At 58.6% G+C, this 17,384-nt stretch overlaps 1 protein-coding gene across 1 annotated transcript; it reads left to right on the top strand.

Moving 5' to 3' along the window:
• Positions 1–2,841: 2,841 nt before the first annotated feature.
• On the top strand, positions 2,842–17,245 carry VILL (villin like). Its single transcript, XM_021705878.1, has 19 exons — positions 2,842–2,907; positions 3,123–3,197; positions 3,493–3,698; positions 4,795–4,903; positions 6,144–6,254; positions 6,570–6,769; positions 7,153–7,231; positions 7,332–7,430; positions 8,151–8,289; positions 9,313–9,413; positions 11,270–11,407; positions 11,514–11,672; positions 12,193–12,372; positions 12,912–13,057; positions 14,037–14,181; positions 15,803–15,988; positions 16,183–16,251; positions 16,452–16,709; positions 16,970–17,245. Exons 1-19 carry the CDS (start codon positions 2,842–2,844, stop codon positions 17,081–17,083), a joined length of 2,580 nt encoding a protein of 859 aa, XP_021561553.1. The 3' UTR covers positions 17,084–17,245.
• Positions 17,246–17,384: the final 139 nt, after the last annotated feature.

The raw sequence follows: 17,384 nt of genomic DNA, 5'->3' as shown, positions 1-17,384 counted from the left end.
GGGGGCAGGGGATGCCCAGTGCGGACAGAGGGGGCCCCAGGAAAGGAGGGGGTATAGGGAAGGGGGGAGACGGGTTTGTCAGAGAAGGAACTGGGCATCTAGGAGAGAAGGGGGCCCTGGGCTGCAGGGGGCTTTCAGGAGGGAGAGGACACAGGGTGGGGGTGGGCCATGCAGAGTAGGATAGAAGGGAGTTCCCCAGGGGAAGGAGGGCGTCTAGGGTGGGAGGGCTTGGCAGTTTAGAGGCAGCACTCGGGGAAGGGAAGGGCCCGCCTGAGGGAGAAGGAGACTGCCTGGGGAGACAGGGGTGTTAGGGGAGAGAGGATCCCTGTGAGAATCCCTTGGCCCATCCCCTAGAACCCAGGTTACGCAGGGATGAGGGCCTCGGGCCCTGGAAGCCTAAGAGTTTGGCTCCCCGGGCTGGAACTGGATCTGGGGTACCCTTCCCACCCCCCGCAGGTGATGCTGACCCCACCCAGTGAATCTTGCCCCGTCGCAAACTTCTGGTCTCCAGTTTGACTGTCCATTCCCCCATGGGTCCCTGGTGACCACAGTGTGGTGGCCAGCCAGGCTTCCTGTCACTCTGTCCCTGACTCCCACTGTTATCTGATCTACAGCCCCTAGTTTATACCTCTGGCCACTGCCCACCTATGTCCTGGTTGCTGTCCCTGGACACTGCTTCTGTCCATCCCCTCTGAATGTCACTATGCCTGTCACTTGGTGCCATCGCATGTTTTCTGTTGCTTGGGACCAGCTTTACACAATCCCATGTCTGCCTGTCACCCACGTCACCGTCACAGCGACAGGCAGATCCTGTAACCGCAGTTCTGGGCGCAGTGAGAGCGCACGGTGGCCCCGCTGTCCATCCACCCTCACTCAGCAGGCAGCAGGTTTCATTCATTCAGCGGCTGTCACTGAGTCCCTGCTGGCGGTGGCGCGACTGGGAGCTGGCGGCAAACACGAGGACAAGCCCCTGGCCTTGGGAGCCCTCTGCTCTAGGGCCAGAGACTGGACCTCCAGCACCCGTTCTCTCCAGAGCCTTAGCTGGTGGCTCTAACCCGGGCAGAACCGCCCCTCTGCCTGCCCTGCTCTGGGCAGCTCCCTCCTCCCTGCTTCCAGAAGCCACCTGGGCCCTCTTTGAGAGGGTGGGGAATTTCCCACGGTGACCTATGAGCTCACCAGGGCCTGAGCCTGGCCCTCAGGGGCCCCTAGACAAAGGTGCACGAGTCACAGTATGCCTCTGATTCTCTAACTCTCTAAGTCTCCTCCTCCCTAGTCTGCGCTCCTCAGGCAGGGTCTGCGAGCCACGGGGGGGTTCCTACTGCTGGAGAGGAGTGGGGAGGGGAGAGGAGCTCACACCATGCTCGGGTCACTAGGAAAGAGAAGTTCAGAGAGAAGTGACTTCTGGGTCTTTTGGGCAAAGCAGCAGCAAGAAGCAAAAGTTGCAGCAGGTGGGACTTAGGTTAGATGGAGAAAGAACTTCCATGGACGAAGGAAGGAGCAAAACTCCCACAGAGGTTTCTGAAGGCGTGTTGCAGGGAAGCCTGGGGGAGCTGAGAGTCATCTGCGATGTAACAAGATCGAGAGCCCCTTCCTTCCCCAGATACCTCTCATTCCATGCTGCTCTCCTACGCACACTCAGAACCACAGGGCACTGCCGGAGCTAAGGGAGCGAAGTCACTGTTTGCAGAGCCTGTGGCTGTTCATAGGGCCTGTTTGTATTGAGAGTTCAGCTCTGTTTCAAGAATTTAAGAGTGCCTATGCTTGATTCACCCAGCCCTCTCAGGTTAGCTAAGCCTGTTGCTTGCTCCAGACTCCATCACAGTCTTCAGAGACCATGCTTGTGTGCAGTCTGTCCTGAGTTCACAGAAACTTCCTCTTGTCTGTTTCTCTCCGAGCCTGTGTCTAGAGGCTCTTTTCAGGGTCTTTTTTTCAGAACTTGTCTTTTTTTTTTTTTTTAAGATGTTATTTATTTGATAGAAAGAAAGAGGGGGAGCAGGGAGAAGAGGGACAAGCAGACTCCCTGCTGAGCGGGGGAGCTGGACGTGGGGCTCGATCCCAGGACCCTGAGATCGTGACCTGAGCCGAAGGCAGACGCTTAACCAACTGAGCCACCCAGGCGCCCTCAGAACCGTCTTTTTAAATGGTCTGTCCCTATTTCCCTGTGTATTAGATTTGCTTTTATGGCGGAAGCTGCCCTGCGTGTAGAACCTATCCCTGTCTCCGGAGTTTGTCTGTGTCCTTGTCTGGGATACCTCTTTCTGCCTAAAGACACTGTTCCTGTTTGCAAAGCTTTGTTTATAGTACCTGTCCCTATCCCTATCAGCAGACCCTGTTTCCTCTGCAGTAAGTGTCTCTGTCTCATTTCGAGAGCCTGTTTGCAGAGCCTTTCCCTGGCTGCCAAATCTGTTCTTTTACTAGCAGAACCTTTGCCTGTCTGCAGAACCTGTCACTCTCCAGTGGCCATCCCGGGCTGCAGATCTTTGTCTGCATAGCCTGTTTCTAACTCCCTCTTTGCAGAGGTCCCTATGTTCAAAACCCATCCCTGCCCACATAGCTGGGCCCTGTTTCAAGAGCACAACCACAGACAACAAACCAGGTCCCTGTTTGCAAAGCCTCTGTGCCGACGTCTGCAGTACCTGGCCTGGTTTGCACCTGGCCTGGTTTGCTAGCATCTGGGTATGTATGGAGCCCTCCTAGTGAAAGGCATATTCTATGATGACAGTGCTTTGGAGAGCTGCAGCTGGGGAGAGTTCTTGCTTGGAGCCCAGAGCACAGGTGGCTGGGGCCTGAGAACTCTGGCTCTTGTTTGTTGTTTCCTCCCTCATTCCCACCTGGCCTAGGATGGACATCGGCAAGGGCCTCCCAGCCACTGAGAGCCACAGGGACCTCCATATATGGATCATTGAGGTAGGTCCTCAATGATCATGCCCGGTCCTCTCCTACATTGAGGTGAGGGGCACAACCAGACAGCAGGGTTGGTGACAAAGAGTATCAATCTCTGAGACTGGGCTTCTCCCTCCCCCCACCAACTCAGAGCTCCCTCCCTCCCTCCTCCCCATCCCAGAAGGTCATGGGTGGGCAGGTGGTCCTGCTGCGTTGTCATAGGCACCCTCCTCTCCCAGAACCTGAAGATGGTGCCAGTCACCGAGAGGGCTTATGGGAACTTCTTCGAGGATCACTGCTACATCGTCCTCCACGTGAGCATGTGGGACTCTGCCCCAGGGGTGGCTTGGCCCAGCTGGGGAGTCTGATGATGCAGACTAGGCCCTGTCCTGGGCAGAGGCAGGCTGGCAGCCCTGGAGTCCACCCGACCAGGGGGCTGCCGCCTTTAAGGCCTCTTCGCCCTTCCCTCCCCATTCTGGACCTCCTGTCCAGGGAGGCACCCGCCCAGTCCCCCCAAGGCCCTCGGCGCATCCTGGATCTGTGTCCACCCCACCCCTGGGTCCTCTGCAAGCCCCCACCCTCCTCCACACACAAACACCTGGGCCCTAGGTTCCCCAGAGCCTGAAGGCCGTGCAGGGGGCGCCCAGCGACCTGCACTACTGGGTCGGGAAGGAGGCGGGCGCGGAGGCTCAGGGCGCGGCAGGCGCCTTCGTGCAGCACGTGCAGGAGGCACTGGGCGCCGCCACCGTGCAGCACCGGGAGGCGCAGGGCCACGAGTCCGACTGCTTCCGCAGCTACTTCCGCAGGGGCATCATGTGAGTGTGCGGGGGCGGGGGGGGGTCGCTGGGAGGCTGGGGTGACTCTCTTCTCGTGGGGGTGCTGGGGTAGGGGGAGACGTCCCCCCCCACTTACAAATCTCATACCATACAACCGGCCCATTTAGAGTATAAATTCAGTGATCTCTAGTCTAGCCACAGACTTGTGCAACCATGAGCACAGTTTTAGAACACCTCCGTCACCCCAAAAAGAAACCCCATACCCTTCACAACGCTCCCCATTTCCCCCCAACATTTTCTTTCCTCGGTCTGTATAGATTTGTCTATTCTGGACATTTTTATAAATGGAATTATACAGCACATGATGTGGGGATAGAACACATTTTATTTATGTATTTATCACTTATGGGATATTTGGATTGCTTTCACTTTGGGGCTGTTATGGATAATGCTGTTATGAACATTTGTATACATGTTTTGGGGTGGGTTTGTTTTCTAGTTTTATTGAGATAATTGACATACATCACTGTATAGTTTGAGGGGTACAGCATGATGGTGTGACTTACAAGTATTGTGACCAGATCACCACCCTAAGTTTAGTAAACACCCATCTTATCTACAAGCTTTTGTGCAGACGTGTTTTTCACTTCTCTTGGGTGTATACCCGGGAGTGGATACCAATGTTGTTTTGAGTTTGCCTTTATGTTACTGTGCCCAGTAGAAATACGTCTTTGGCTGTAAATTGCTTCAACTATAGACTAAATTAACAATTGCAATATATTAGGTTAAACCGTAGGAAAACGCCAGTATTTGATCATTGCTGTTTCATACAGTTAAGCCTCACACATGCATATAGCATAGACAGGAGCGTATTTATACACACACGTGCGGAAAACACACCACTCCTATAGGATGGGCCAGTAGGTGGGCACACCTGCATATATATGTGTTTGTGTGCCCACGTGTATGCTGTTGCCCAGCCTCCATGCACTCACGTCTGTATTGCACGGACAGATCCCCATATGCCCCCGCTTGTACACAGACTCATGCGTCTCCCCACGAGTGTGTGCACGTCTACGCTCACGCCTGCACACAGCAATGTGTGGTCTTCCAGGAGAGCCCGTTCCCTCCTCAGCTATAGGAAAGGAGGCCTGGCCTCTGCCCTCAGGCATGTGGAGACCAACGTGTACAACATCCAGCGACTGCTGCGCATCCAAGGGAGGAAGCACGTGTCAGCCACCGAGGTGAGGGCTGCCGGGGATGCCGCTCCATCGCCAGACTCAGGCCGGACTGTGGGGACTGCAGTATCGGGAAGTGTGGAGGGTGGAGGTCGGGCAGGGGGGACCATGGGCTGTCAGCACTCCCAGATGGCCTCTCTTGAATGAGGAGAGAAGAGGCGGAGCCAGGCTCCTAGCCCCACCCCCCCACGGGGCTCCTCTCACCCTGTTTTCTCATCTACCCCATGGCACAGGAAGAACTTGGAGGGGTGAGGAGGACAAAATGGTGCACCTGGATGGTCCCCGTGGTCCACACAGTGGGAAGTAGCACGATGTGGGGTGGGGGCTGCACAGCCCCACACTCCTCATACACATCGTCCCTATCACCCGTAGGCACACACACTGTCTCCCATCGGTCCCCCGAGCCCCACTCTAGTCTGCAGAGTGCCCCTTACTTCCATCTGTCGGAAAGTAATGGGAAATACCAATCTTGTTAGAACATGACACGTTGCTGCCACCTGGCAGGGATTTGGTATCATGAACATCCGGGTGTTCGATGTCTGCGATGTGAATGGTGACACCTGAGTTGTGCACATTACTGCCTATATGGCATATAGCAGCCCTGTGACAATCCCACACGGGCTCACCCACTGTCCTCACAGAGGCAGTGACCCTACATCCCTGGTCACACAGGGACAACGTGCAGCCCCAGGTTCTGCCTGCCATATTGGCATAATTATGTAGAGTCCGTCCTCTTGCCCCTCAAAGTGTCTCTGGATGCTAACTGTCCTTTTCCACTGACAACACACTGCCCCCCGCCTCAGGCACATCTACATCGTCACCCATGCGCTCACACACTTGTTCACATTGGATGTGCCCCCTACACATGAGCATGCACACACACACACCTACACACGCGGATAGATACATACATACACCCACTTGTATACACATGTAGGCGTACACATATGCAGCTATCAACATGCATTAATCACGTCCACCCTGTGAAATGCAGCATTACCCAAAGTCACACGTGCCTACAGATGCACACAGCTACCCCCACAGGGTGACCTTCAAGGTCTCATATGGTCGCACGGATGCACGCTTGCACACCACAACACTGGTCACACAGATACGCAGTTGCCCACAGCATCGTGCACACACGTGGACTGTGCTCATGTAGGCAGAGATAGGCGTGGAACCCCTCCCCCTGGGTCCTGATGGTATGACACCCTGTTTCCTGCCCTGCCCCTTCTGACTCTGGCAGGTGGAGCTCTCTTGGAACAGCTTTAGTAAGGGTGACATCTTCCTGCTGGACCTGGGCAAGGTGATGATCCAGTGGAATGGGCCCGAGGCCAGCATTTCTGAGAAGGCGCGGGTCAGTGTCTACCCTGGGAAGTAAGGGATGCAGGGTTCAGGGAGAAGGGTGATCCTCCAGGTGCCCACCCTCCAGCCACCCCAAGAGGTGGGCCTGGTTCTCCGCTACAACCTGAGAAGCACCTACTATGTGCAAGCTGAGCCCAGGCTCTGCACTGGTATCCTTGGAGGCCGGCATACCATGACGCCTCCCCTCTGACTCCAGCCTCTGGGAGCTGAGCTGTGACAGGAAGGATCTGGGATGGACTATCTGAGCGGTGAACGGTGCGGGGGAGGCATGCTGGGGAAGCCCTGACTGCCAGGTCCTCTCCTACAGGGCCTGGCCCTGACCTGCAGCCTTCAGGACAGGGAGCGCGGTGGTCGTGCCCAGATTGGTGTGGTGGATGACGAGGTCGAAGCCACTGACCTCATGCAGGTCATGGAAGCTGTGCTGGGCTGCAGAGTGGGCAACCTGCATGCCACCAGGCCCACCAAGAGTATTAGCCAGCTGCAGAAGGCCAGTGTCCGCCTCTACCAGTGAGCAGACCTTGGGAGTGGGCAGGGTGGGTGGGGTAGCCTGGGTCTGCATGTCTGTCGTTACTGCAGTAACACAGTGTCTCTGGCAAGCTCTCCAGGAAAGTCCCCTGGGTTGCTGGAGCAAGCCATATAGGGCTTTGGGCCCAGCCTGTACTCTTGCATGGCTGCCTTTCTGAGAAACCCATTGTACAGATAGGGCAACAGAGGCACTGGTGGGCCAGGGAGCTGCCTCAGGCTCCACAGCAAGGCTGCAGTGATGTCAAGACTGCAGCTCAGGGCCCTAGATTCCATGCCGTCTGTCTTTGGGGAGGACTAGAGGAAGCTGGAGCGGAGCCAGGCCAGAGAGGGGCTGAGCTGCCTACATCTGGTTGCCTATCCCCCAGCGTTTGTGAGAAGGATGAGGACTTAGTGATCCAGGAGTTGGCGACCTGCCCACTAACCCAAGACCTACTGCAGGAGGAGGTGAGGCAGGCCTGGCCCCAGCCACCTCATCCATCCCCACCCACCCACAACCCCAGCCCAGTCTGGACCACCTCCTGACCAGTCCCCTTCTTGCTCCCAGGACTACTACATCCTGGACCAGGGTGGTTTCAAGATCTACGTGTGGCAGGGACGCATGTCTGGCCTCCAAGAGAAAAAGGCTGCCTTCAGCCGAGCTCTGGTGAAGCTGTTGGGCCCTGTGTCAAAGGGAGCTGCCTTTGAAGGGGCGGGTGGAGTCCTGCCCTGGGGTGTGAGGATAGAAATGGCGGTACCCTGAAATCTAAGTTAGGAGACATCCACGTTCCCCAGGTCTTCAGGGGAGGTAGTCCTGCCCTTGGGCCAGGAGATGGATACATCCTATCCTGGGAACCTGTCTGATAGAGGAGGACATGACTTTGCCCTGGGGTCTAAGCCTGGAGACAAAGCGCCCCATCTGAGGATGGAGACACAGTTCTGCCCAGGGGTCTGGGGGAGAACACAGGGCCCCTCTCGGGTACCAGGGGCATGCAGCCTGCCGGGGGAGCCCTGACAGCGGTTGGGGGAGTGGGTGACCAGAGAGCACCCAAGAAACCGCGTGTAAAAGGGGAACGTGGGCCTGCCTTGCGGGTCTGAGAAGCATACCGTACTGGGCGCCTCCTCCTTTTCGAGGAGGGAAGACAGGGAGGTCTCTGCCTGGGGCCTGGGGGTGTTGTCACGCCCGCCCTTCCCGCGGCTCAGACTAAGGGGACCTTGCCTGTCCTCAGGGACCTCAGAGATGTTGGTAGTGAAGGAGCCAGCTTCTTAAGCGGGTCATGAGCTCGGTTAATTAATGCTGCTCAGGGCTTGGCTGAGCCACAGGTCCCTGCGGGTGGAGCAGAGAATTGGGCTCCGGGCCGCGCGCCTGACAGAGCCCCCGCCCCAGGCCTTCATCCAGGCCAAAGGCTATCCGACCTACACCAACGTGGAGGTGGTGAACGACGGCGCCGAGTCCGCCGCATTCAAACAGCTCTTCCAGACTTGGTCTACGAACCAGCGAAGGAACAAGAACCTCGACGGGATGAGTGAGCGGGAGGGGAGGGGCCGAGGCGGGGCGGGGCCGGCGAAGGGCGGCACCCAGAACCTCGGAGGGGAGAGCGGGCGTGGCGTGGCTTGCGGGGGCGGGACGTGGTCGGCGCGGGGCGGGGTTTGAGGGGTGGGGCGGGGCCGGCGCGGGGCGACACCCAGAACTTAGGTGGGATGGGAGAGCGGGCGGGACGAGGCCGGGGGAGGGTGGCGAGGGCCGTAGCCGAGGCGGGGAGGGGCGGAGGCGGGGAGGGGCCGGGGCGGGGCGGGGCCGGTGCAGGGCGGCACCCAGAACCTTGGTGGGATGGGGGAGCGGGCGGGACGAGGGCGGGGCGGGGGCGGAGGGGGGCGGGGGCGTAGCCGAGGCGGGGAGGGGCCAGAGTGGGGTGGCACCCAGAGCCTCAGAGGGAAGAGAGATCGGGCGTGGCGTGGCCTGCGGGGGCGGGACGTGGCCGGCTCGGGGCGGGACGTGGCCGGCGCGGGGCGGCACGCAGAACTTCGGTGGGATGGGAAAGCGGGCGGGACGAGGTCGGGGAGGGTGGCGAGGGCCGTAGCCGAGGCGGGGAGGGGCCGAGGCGGGGCGGGGCCGGTGCAGGGCGGCTCCCAGAACTTCGGTGGGATGGGGGGGAGCGGGCGGGACGAGGGCGGGACGAGGCCGGGGGGGCGGGGGCGTAGCCGAGGTGGGGAGGGGCCGGAGTGGGGTGGCACCCAGAGCCTCGGAGGGAAGGGAGAGCGGGTGTGGCGTGGCCTGCGAGGGCGGACGTGGCCGGCGCGGGGCGGTACCCAGAAGCTCAGTGGGATGGAAGAGTGGGCGGGACGAGGCCCGGGGAGTTGAGGGGAGCCGGGCGCGGCCGACGCGGGGCCGGGTATGGGGGGGATGGAGTGGGACCGACAAGGGGCGGTACCCAGAAAGCGCCCCCGGACTGGGGGGGCGCGGTCGGAGGGGGCTTCTTGAGTGATGGGAGGGACGGGGTTGGCTGGGGCGAGGACGCCAGTGACACCCTATGCTCTCTCTGATTCAGGTAAATTGATTCGGGTAAGGCCGGATGTGGGCAAGCTGCACAGTCAGCCTGAACTAGCGGCCGAGCTCAGGATGGTGGACGACGCCTCCGGGAAGGTGGAGGTAAGGGGCATTGGCTTGGCTGGGGGAAGATAGGCACACATGGGTAGGCTTTGTCTTCAGGTTACTAAAGTACCCCAAGTACACGCAATTGCACATCACACAGCGACACCTATGGGCATGTGTACATGTACACACACCTGCCTACAGCGGGCTCATACACATCACGCCTAATCAATCTGTGCAGCTGTGTTCACATAACACTTGGCACACAGCACAGTAACACTTCAAGATACTTAATTGTGCCCTTTTGTTAAATATATGACACAACCATATATATAATACAAATACATATACGCACACTCTAATTGCACCCAACCAGCCAAGTTCATCAGCTGCAAACATAATTGCACAAATTCTACATTACACAAATTCTACATTACACATGATCACAGTCACACACAACACTCAACCCACACGAACACACCAACATAGTACACAATCACATGTAATCAGTCACAGTCCCACACAGTCACAGTCGGCCACCTGTCTGGTCTCAGACCAGTGTTCTGGGAGATGTAGGGGCTGCATTGTGACATGTTATCTGATCCCTGGTAGAGCCCTTAAGTCCTTTGGGCCTCAGTTTTTATCTGTAAATGGGGCAAAAACTATGGTCCCATCTGGCCCTTGGCTGGTATGGGGATGCTGTAAGATTCTGGGAACAGGACTTCTGGGGTTCTAGTTCTTCAGGTAGGTGGAGGTCAGAGAAAATACCATTTCTCCAAGGTTTCTTCCTATATTTGCCCTAATATGGATGGACAGAGACTGTTAGTGAGAAGGGACCAAGATAGGAGGAGACATGGCAGGGCTTGGGGGAGCAGGGAGAAAGGAAGACAGGGAATGGGGACAGAGAGAGACAGAAGAGACTGAGGAAGACAGAGGAGACAGAGTGGGGGGATGGGATGAAAAGCAGGAGAGATGGGGCACACAGGGAGAGACAGAGGGAGAAAGGAAAACAGGAGGGTAAAAGTCTTGCCACTCAGGCTCCAAGCACAGAGGCAGAGAGGGGATCCCTCCCAGCAGGCCGGCAGGTGGGGGGAGCCCCTGAGCTAGGAGGCCTGGCTGCCAGATAAGGGCTGCTCCTGGGTAGAGCATGTGGTCAGAAACAGCCTCTTCTGCAAAAGGCAGGATTCTGGTAGCTCTGCTCCGGAGGACATCTTCCCCAGAGAAAGCTGTCCGGGAATTGTTTCCTGCCATTGTCAAGGTGGGTGTTGTTATGACCACTTTACAGATGGGAAAAGCCGAAGCTCAGAAGGGTCTCACTGTCCACACAGGGCCTACCTGGGATTTGATTAGGATCTGGAGCCTGGCTCCAGAGCCCATGCTCACTACCCACTAGGAACAGGAAATCATACTATTAAGCGTAAGCAAGTATTTTCCTTTCAGCCTTTGAACAGGCTTTGTCTTTTTAAGTGACACTTGAGAAAAGAGAATTTTCCCAAGAGCCCCGAGGCCGTGTGTCTGCCCAGCTTCTGCAGACCTGGCCTGAGCAGCGAGCAGCTGGACCAGGACCTGCCTGCCCCTAACGTGCCTGTGGTTGGTGGGGGGCCGGGTGGGGGGTGGTATGTGGCACGGCTTAGGTCTGTCTGGGCAGCTTCTGGAGTCCTCAGGCTTGCTTGTCCCAGGCACCACACGCCAACTCTGTCCTGGCTGACAGCAGGCCAGTACAAGTGTGGTAGGGCCCAGGGGCCCACGGGGAAAAGGGTCGCCTGCAGATCCTTGCGCAAGCCCAGGAGAGCCCTTGCCTGCCTGGATGAGGCCCGCCCTGAGGCTGAGGAGAGCTCACTGGCTGGGCACAGGCTGGGCGGACTGGTTCAAGTGGAGGAGCCACCTGGGTGCACTGGTCCTCCGTTCCACAGGTGTGGTGCATCCAGGACTTACGCAGACAGCCCGTGGACCCCAAGCATCACGGACAGTTGTACGCGGGCAGCTGCTACCTGGTCCTCTACACATACCAGAAGATGGGCCGCGTCCAGTACCTCCTGTATCTGTGGCAGGTGTGCCGGCCTGAGGGGGAGGGGGAGGCACCTTCAAGCCCCAGAGCTGAGGATCTGAGAAGGGGAGCTAAGAGCTGCCCCAGGCCCTTACCACCCCCACCTGCAGGGCCACCAGGCCACCACACGTGAGATCAGCACCCTGAACTGCCACGCCGAGCAGCTGGACCTCATGTACCGTGGAGCCCTGGTGCGGGAACACGTGACCATGGGTAGCGAGCCCCCTCACTTCCTCGCCATCCTCCAGGGCCAGCTGGTGGTCTTCCAGGTAAGGCCACCTTGCTGCTGTTCCTGCAACCTCACTGGCTCCTCCATGTGCCCATATAGCCCTTATATAAGGGCGAAGCTTCACTTAGCCGGGGGGGGTGCCCCCTGCTTACTACCCCTGGTGTCCTGGTGCTGTCAGACACCTGGGTGGGAGCTCCAAGGGTGACCCCTGCCTGAGTCTCTTCGCCTGGTACCCAGAGCCAGCCACACAGCAGAAGCACAGGTGAAGAAGCTAAATTGGAAGGGAGTAGGGCCTTGCCTGGGGTCCCTATTTTCCGTCTTCAAGGCCTGGGGGAACCATGACCTGACTCCTTGGAGTTGGGGGAGGGGTCCATTAAGAAAGGACCTGGTTCCCTATCCTAGGCTGATGGGATCCTCACCCTCCATATTCAGAGGGTCTAGAAGATAGTGGTGGCTTCAAGTGAGAGTCTGCTGGGCCCCAGGGCAGTTTGTCCGTCACTGGGACAGGGAGGCGGCTCCCAGCAGCCCTTGCCTCATCCTGAGGCCCAGCCCTCTTGTAGGGGCACGCGGGGCACGATGGGAAGGGGCAGCCAGCACCTGCCACGAGGCTCTTCCATGTGCAAGGCACAGACAGCTACAACACCAAGACCGTGGAGGTGCCGGCCCGTGCCTCAGCTCTCAGCTCCAATGACATCTTCTTGCTGGTCACAGCTGGCCCCTGCTACCTCTGGTTTGGAAAGGTACCTCTAACCCTGGCCACTCGACTCATGCCTAGGGTCGTGTGCCAGGCGAGGGATGGCTCTACTCCACAGGGGAGGCAGACTTCCATGTCCAACCTCAGACAGGCCAGGAGTGGGGCAGGGGAAAGGCCACAGTGGGGAGTTGAACGTGACAGGTAGACCTGGGAGTCTACTGGTCAGAGGCAGGCCAGGCCCAGGCTGCCTCTCCTTCCTGCCTCGAGCAAGGAGCATGACCCTTCCCGAGTCTCTTGGGAAAAAGAGGAGGCCTAGTCCAGTTTGCCAGAGTTTTCTCTGATCTTTAACATAAACCATAAATGGTCCCCGAGCCTGGGGTCCCCATCCCATTCTCTGGACCAGGAGAGGGTTCCAGTTCTGGGAGTGGGGAAGGAGAGATCCCTGGTTCATGTGTACCCTGCCATCAGCCTAGGCCTCCACTGACTTAAGCCCAGTCTCCCAGAGTCCCCTGTGAGTGGGGGAGGTGGGGCTGGAGGCCAAGACCCCTCCCCCTTCAGGGCCTGACCCACCTCTTTGTCTGCCAGGGCTGCAGCGGTGACCAGCGTGAGATGGCGCGGACGGTGGTCACTGCCATCTCTGGGGAGAACAAGGAAACGGTGCTGGAGGGTCAGGAGCCTTCCCACTTCTGGGAGGCCCTGGGAGGCCGAGCTCCCTACCCCAGCAACAAGAGGTGACAGGGCTGGGAGGAGGGTGTTCTCCTTATACAGAGGAGGAAACTGAGACCCAGAGAGGGTGGGTGACGACTTAAGGGTGACACAGAGAGCTGGAGAGGCCACACTAGAACTGAGGTCTCTTGGTTCCCCATTCCAGGGTTCCCAGGAGCACAGCCCACCCTTCCCTCCCCAGCCCTGGGTTAACAGGGATCAGGAAGATGCCATGGAAAGCAGGATAGTCTTGCCCTCTTCTGGCCAAACATGCTCCCTGCATTGCCCAGTTCCCTGGACCTTCCCAATGGTAGAGGGCAAGAGGGCAAAGCCCCATTCCCAGCCCACAGTCCCCAGGGGTCATGGTGCCGAGTGCTTGTGTGTGTGTGTGTGTCTTTGTGTGGGGGGGTGGGGGGTGGGGCTAATGTGACGTGTCAATAAACGTATGTGTGGACTGTGTAAAAGGACAAGGGTGTGTATCAGAAGGTAAGGCAGGGTGAGACCTTCAAGAGAGGAGGTTGCTGAGTCAGGCCGCTGTGAGTGTCTGTGGGCCTGGTTGATGCACTGGACTCCCCGCAAGTCCCCTGAGCAGCCAGCCAGGACCAGGACCCCCTCCTTCCTGGGGAGGGCAGGGCCCCAGCTTAACACCCCTCCCCCTAACCCAGCCCCACTGAGCCAGCCATCCCCTTCCCAGGGCCCACTCCTGGGGAAGTTCCTGGGGCAGCGTGTGTCACAGCTGGCTGTGGCTAGACAGGTCACGTAGTGGGCTTTCCCACTGACAGACGGGGACGCTGGGGCCCAGAGAGCAGCTGGGCATCCCCGGAGGGAATTATGGGCTGGGGGGAGCCCAGAGGAGGGTGCAGGCCTCCCGCTCCAGGAGAAGCTGTTGCCCATCCGGGGGTTGGGGCAGGTAGAGGCCCTGTGCTGAGGGCTAGCTTGGCCCAGGCTGCTGAGAGGCCCAGCTGTCTCTGCGCCCCTCACTGCCTGGCTGCCTGCCCTGGCCAGGCTTCCCGAGGACGTCTCCAGCTTCCAGCCACGGCTGTTTGAGTGCTCCAGCCAGATGGGCCACCTGGTCCTCACAGAAGTGGTGTTCTTTAGCCAAGAGGACCTGGACAAGTATGACATCATGTTACTGGACACCTGGCAGGAGGTGAGGCACCCCCCCGCCCCCGGCTGGCTGGGGTGTGAAGGGGGGGCATCCGTGTCTGTGCAGCTGGGGTCGAGTGTGTGTAACTGTGTGTCTCCAGCCATGTCAGCCTGCGGATGAGTCTGTGTGATTGGGGGTAGCACGGTAACGCTGTGAGTGACTGCACTGCGCGACCAGGGACAAACGTGTGTCACCGCGAAGCTGTAGGAGACTGGCTGTGAGGTTGTGAGCAGTTTTGTAGTTGCGTCTGGGTGCCTTACAGCGGCGTGACTCCAGGCGACTGGGTGCCCGTGGCTAATGTGTCCGTGCGAGTGGTTGCAGACTGAATCACTGACCACACGAGTGTGTGTGGTTCCTTTGTGGGACGGTGCTTGCCTCCGTGGAGCGGCCGTGTGGTCCCGCACCGGCTGTAACTGGGGGAACCGGGAGACTAGGAGACTGGCCGTAGCCTGAGTGACTGTCGGGCAGGGTCACTATGTCTGAGAGGCTTTATGAGGCAGGTCTGGGGGCTGCCTGTGTTTTTCAGGAGTGAGCACAGCTGTGTGATGGAGTGCGATCTTGTTTACGTGCAGCTCTGTGTGACTGTGGGTGACAGTGAGTGGCTCTGCGGCAGTGGAGGACTACAAGTGTACAGCTGTGATCGTGTGTGTCTGTGACATTGAATGTGGCCGTAAGGCTTGTGTGTTCCCATCTCAGAGCAAAAGCAAAGCCCTTACTACAGCCCACATGACCTGGCGGCCCCGACTCTCTGGGCCGATTTGCTCCCACACCTCCACTTGCTCTGCTCTAGCCACAGTGGCCCCCTTGCTGCTCCCCGAAATTGCCCAGGCGTGCTCAGGGCCCTTGCACTGGTTGTTTCTTCTGGCTAGAACACTCGACTTGCTCCCCCCACCTCCCCCAGATCTCTACTCAAATGTCGCCTTCTCAGTAAGACTCTCTCCGATTCTAATTTAAAATTACAGTCATCCTGGGGCGCCTGGGTGGCTCAGTTGGTTAAGCGACTGCCTTCGGCTCAGGTCATGATCCTGGAGTCCCGGGATCGAGTCCCGCATCGGGCTCCCTGCTCGGCAGGGAGTCTGCTTCTCCCTCTGACCCTCCCCCCTCTCATGCTCTCTCTCTGTCTCATTCTCTCTCAAATAAATAAATAAAATCTTTAAAAAAATAAAAATAAAATAAAATAAAATTACAGTCATCCTCACCACCCCCCCGACACACACCCACCACACTTTGTCTTCTTTCCCTGCCTTACTTTTCTCTGTCTGATATAGTACATATTTTACTTAATTTATGTACTTATTTTTCTGTCTCCCCCCAATAAAATGAAAGCTCTACAAGGGCAGGGATTTTTGCCTGTTTTGTTTTCTCATTGTTGAATTCCCAAATGCCTGGCACACAATAGGAACTCAGTAAGTATTTGTGGATTGAATGTATACATGTGTGCCTGTGACCGTCCACCACATTTATGGGTGTGTGGGTGGTGTGGCAGCCAGCCTGCCTGGTGTGCCTGGCTGGCTGGGATGTGTGCAGGATCGTGAGACCATTTAATAGATGGGGCTGGGAAGGAAGTGGTCAGCTCTGGGCAGCCCCTCCACTCGCCCAAGGCCAGGCCCCCTCTGTGGCCCAGATCTTCCTATGGCTCGGGGAAGCTGCCAGTGAGTGGAAGAAGGAGGCGGTGGCCTGGGGCCGAGAGTACCTGAAGACGCACCCGGCAGGGAGGAGCCCTGCCACGCCCATCGTGGTGATCAAGCAGGGCCACGAGCCTCCCACCTTCACTGGATGGTTCCTCACCTGGGACCCTTATAAGTGGACTGTGAGTGAGGCCTGCACTTCCAGCCCCACCCTACCCCAGGGAGAGGGGCCTGCCCTGGGCACACTGGGAGGAGGCATTGCCTTGTCTGGGGACTTCCAGTGTGGGAAGAGGAGCCCGGGTCTTGTTCGCAGCCCGCCGCCCCCTGGGTTCCAGTGGTGCCCTCCATCCTGCTCTGTCCTGATTCTTGCCCCCAGAATAACCAGTCCTATGAGGAGGTGGTGGATGGCAGCCTGGGAGCAAAACCTGCCATAGTTATAAAAGCAGTGAGTATCGGGCCTGCCAGGCTCCCGCCGGGGACTGGGCTTGCTCGACATGGCCCGGGTGGGCAGGATGGGCAAGGAAGGAGCCAGGCCCTGGTGGGTGGCAGGGTTTGCAATGGGGGCAAGAGGGCTGTGGGCTCAGTGTGGCCTCCCCGTGGGAGCCTCGCCCCCATTTCCCCAGCGTGAGTCCCCTCTCCCGGCAGGAACTGGACAACTTGCAGCTCTCTAGAGGGCCAAGCAATGGCAGCGCAGGCCCCTTGACCCCGCGGGCCCTCGAGGGCTTCCAGGAGGGCTCAGGGAACGAGCTGCAGCTAGGGCCCAAGGCCGGGGGCACCAGCACCAGCACCGGCAGCTTGCACAGCAGCCCCAGACCCACCACCAGTGGGAGCCTGCCCCGTGAACAGCTAATGCACCAGGCTGCCGAAGACCTGCCAGAGGGTGTTGACCCAGCCCACAAGGAGGTGGGTGCCCGAGGCCCCCTGCCACTCACTGATGCATCTCAAACTGAGCTGGAGGTGCCCGGGGCATGACCCACTGATGGTGCGCGATGGGCCCGCTGCCCGGGGAGATGTGTCTTCCGGATGGGATAATGGGCAGAGAGATGTGGGGGAGGAGAGCCCTGAGCCCTGAGCCCTGGGATGGCACCACCGGGCCAATGGGACAGGATTCTGGGATCAGTTGACACCCTGCCCCTGTACTCTCTCCTCCCCCCGCCCCACAGTTCTATCTCTCCGACTCTGACTTCCAAGATATCTTTGGGAAATCCAAGGAAGAATTCTATAGCATGGCCAAATGGAGGCAGCAGCAGGAGAAAAAGCAGCTTGGCTTGTTCTGACCCCAGGCCCTGCCCCTGCCAGTGCCACCCACATAGCCAGGACTCCCACGCGTACCTTCCCAACACATACCTGAGCCTCCTGGGAGACCCCGCTGGCAAAGCCTAGCTGGAGACTCCCGGGTCAACCCCTCCACCCCGGTCAATAAAAGCTGGTGGCCCTCACGAGGTGTGGTGTGTGGGCTTTCAAGTCTGGGTCACTCAGTTGGTCCAGCTCTGGGGGGAAGGGACCTCTGGGACTGGAGGGGGTGGTCTGTGACATTCCAGAGGACTGAGCTCTCTCCACTGTCTTCCATGGAGGTGT

Source organism: Neomonachus schauinslandi, chromosome 1 (genome assembly GCF_002201575.2).
Source record: "Neomonachus schauinslandi chromosome 1, ASM220157v2, whole genome shotgun sequence".
In the NCBI taxonomy this organism is placed as follows: domain Eukaryota; kingdom Metazoa; phylum Chordata; class Mammalia; order Carnivora; family Phocidae; genus Neomonachus; species Neomonachus schauinslandi.
This window is presented reverse-complemented; position numbering and strand designations above follow the sequence as displayed.

Excerpts from the sequence above, each read along its gene's own strand:
- VILL (XM_021705878.1), top strand. The coding sequence starts at position 2,842 with ATGGACATCGGCAAGGGCCTCCCAGCCACTGAGAGCCACAGGGACCTC. Across the intron at positions 7,232-7,331 it reads AAGACCTACTGCAGGAGGAG|GACTACTACATCCTGGACCA; the intron begins GTGAGGCAGGCC and ends TCTTGCTCCCAG. Across the intron at positions 12,373-12,911 it reads GCTACCTCTGGTTTGGAAAG|GGCTGCAGCGGTGACCAGCG; the intron begins GTACCTCTAACC and ends TTTGTCTGCCAG.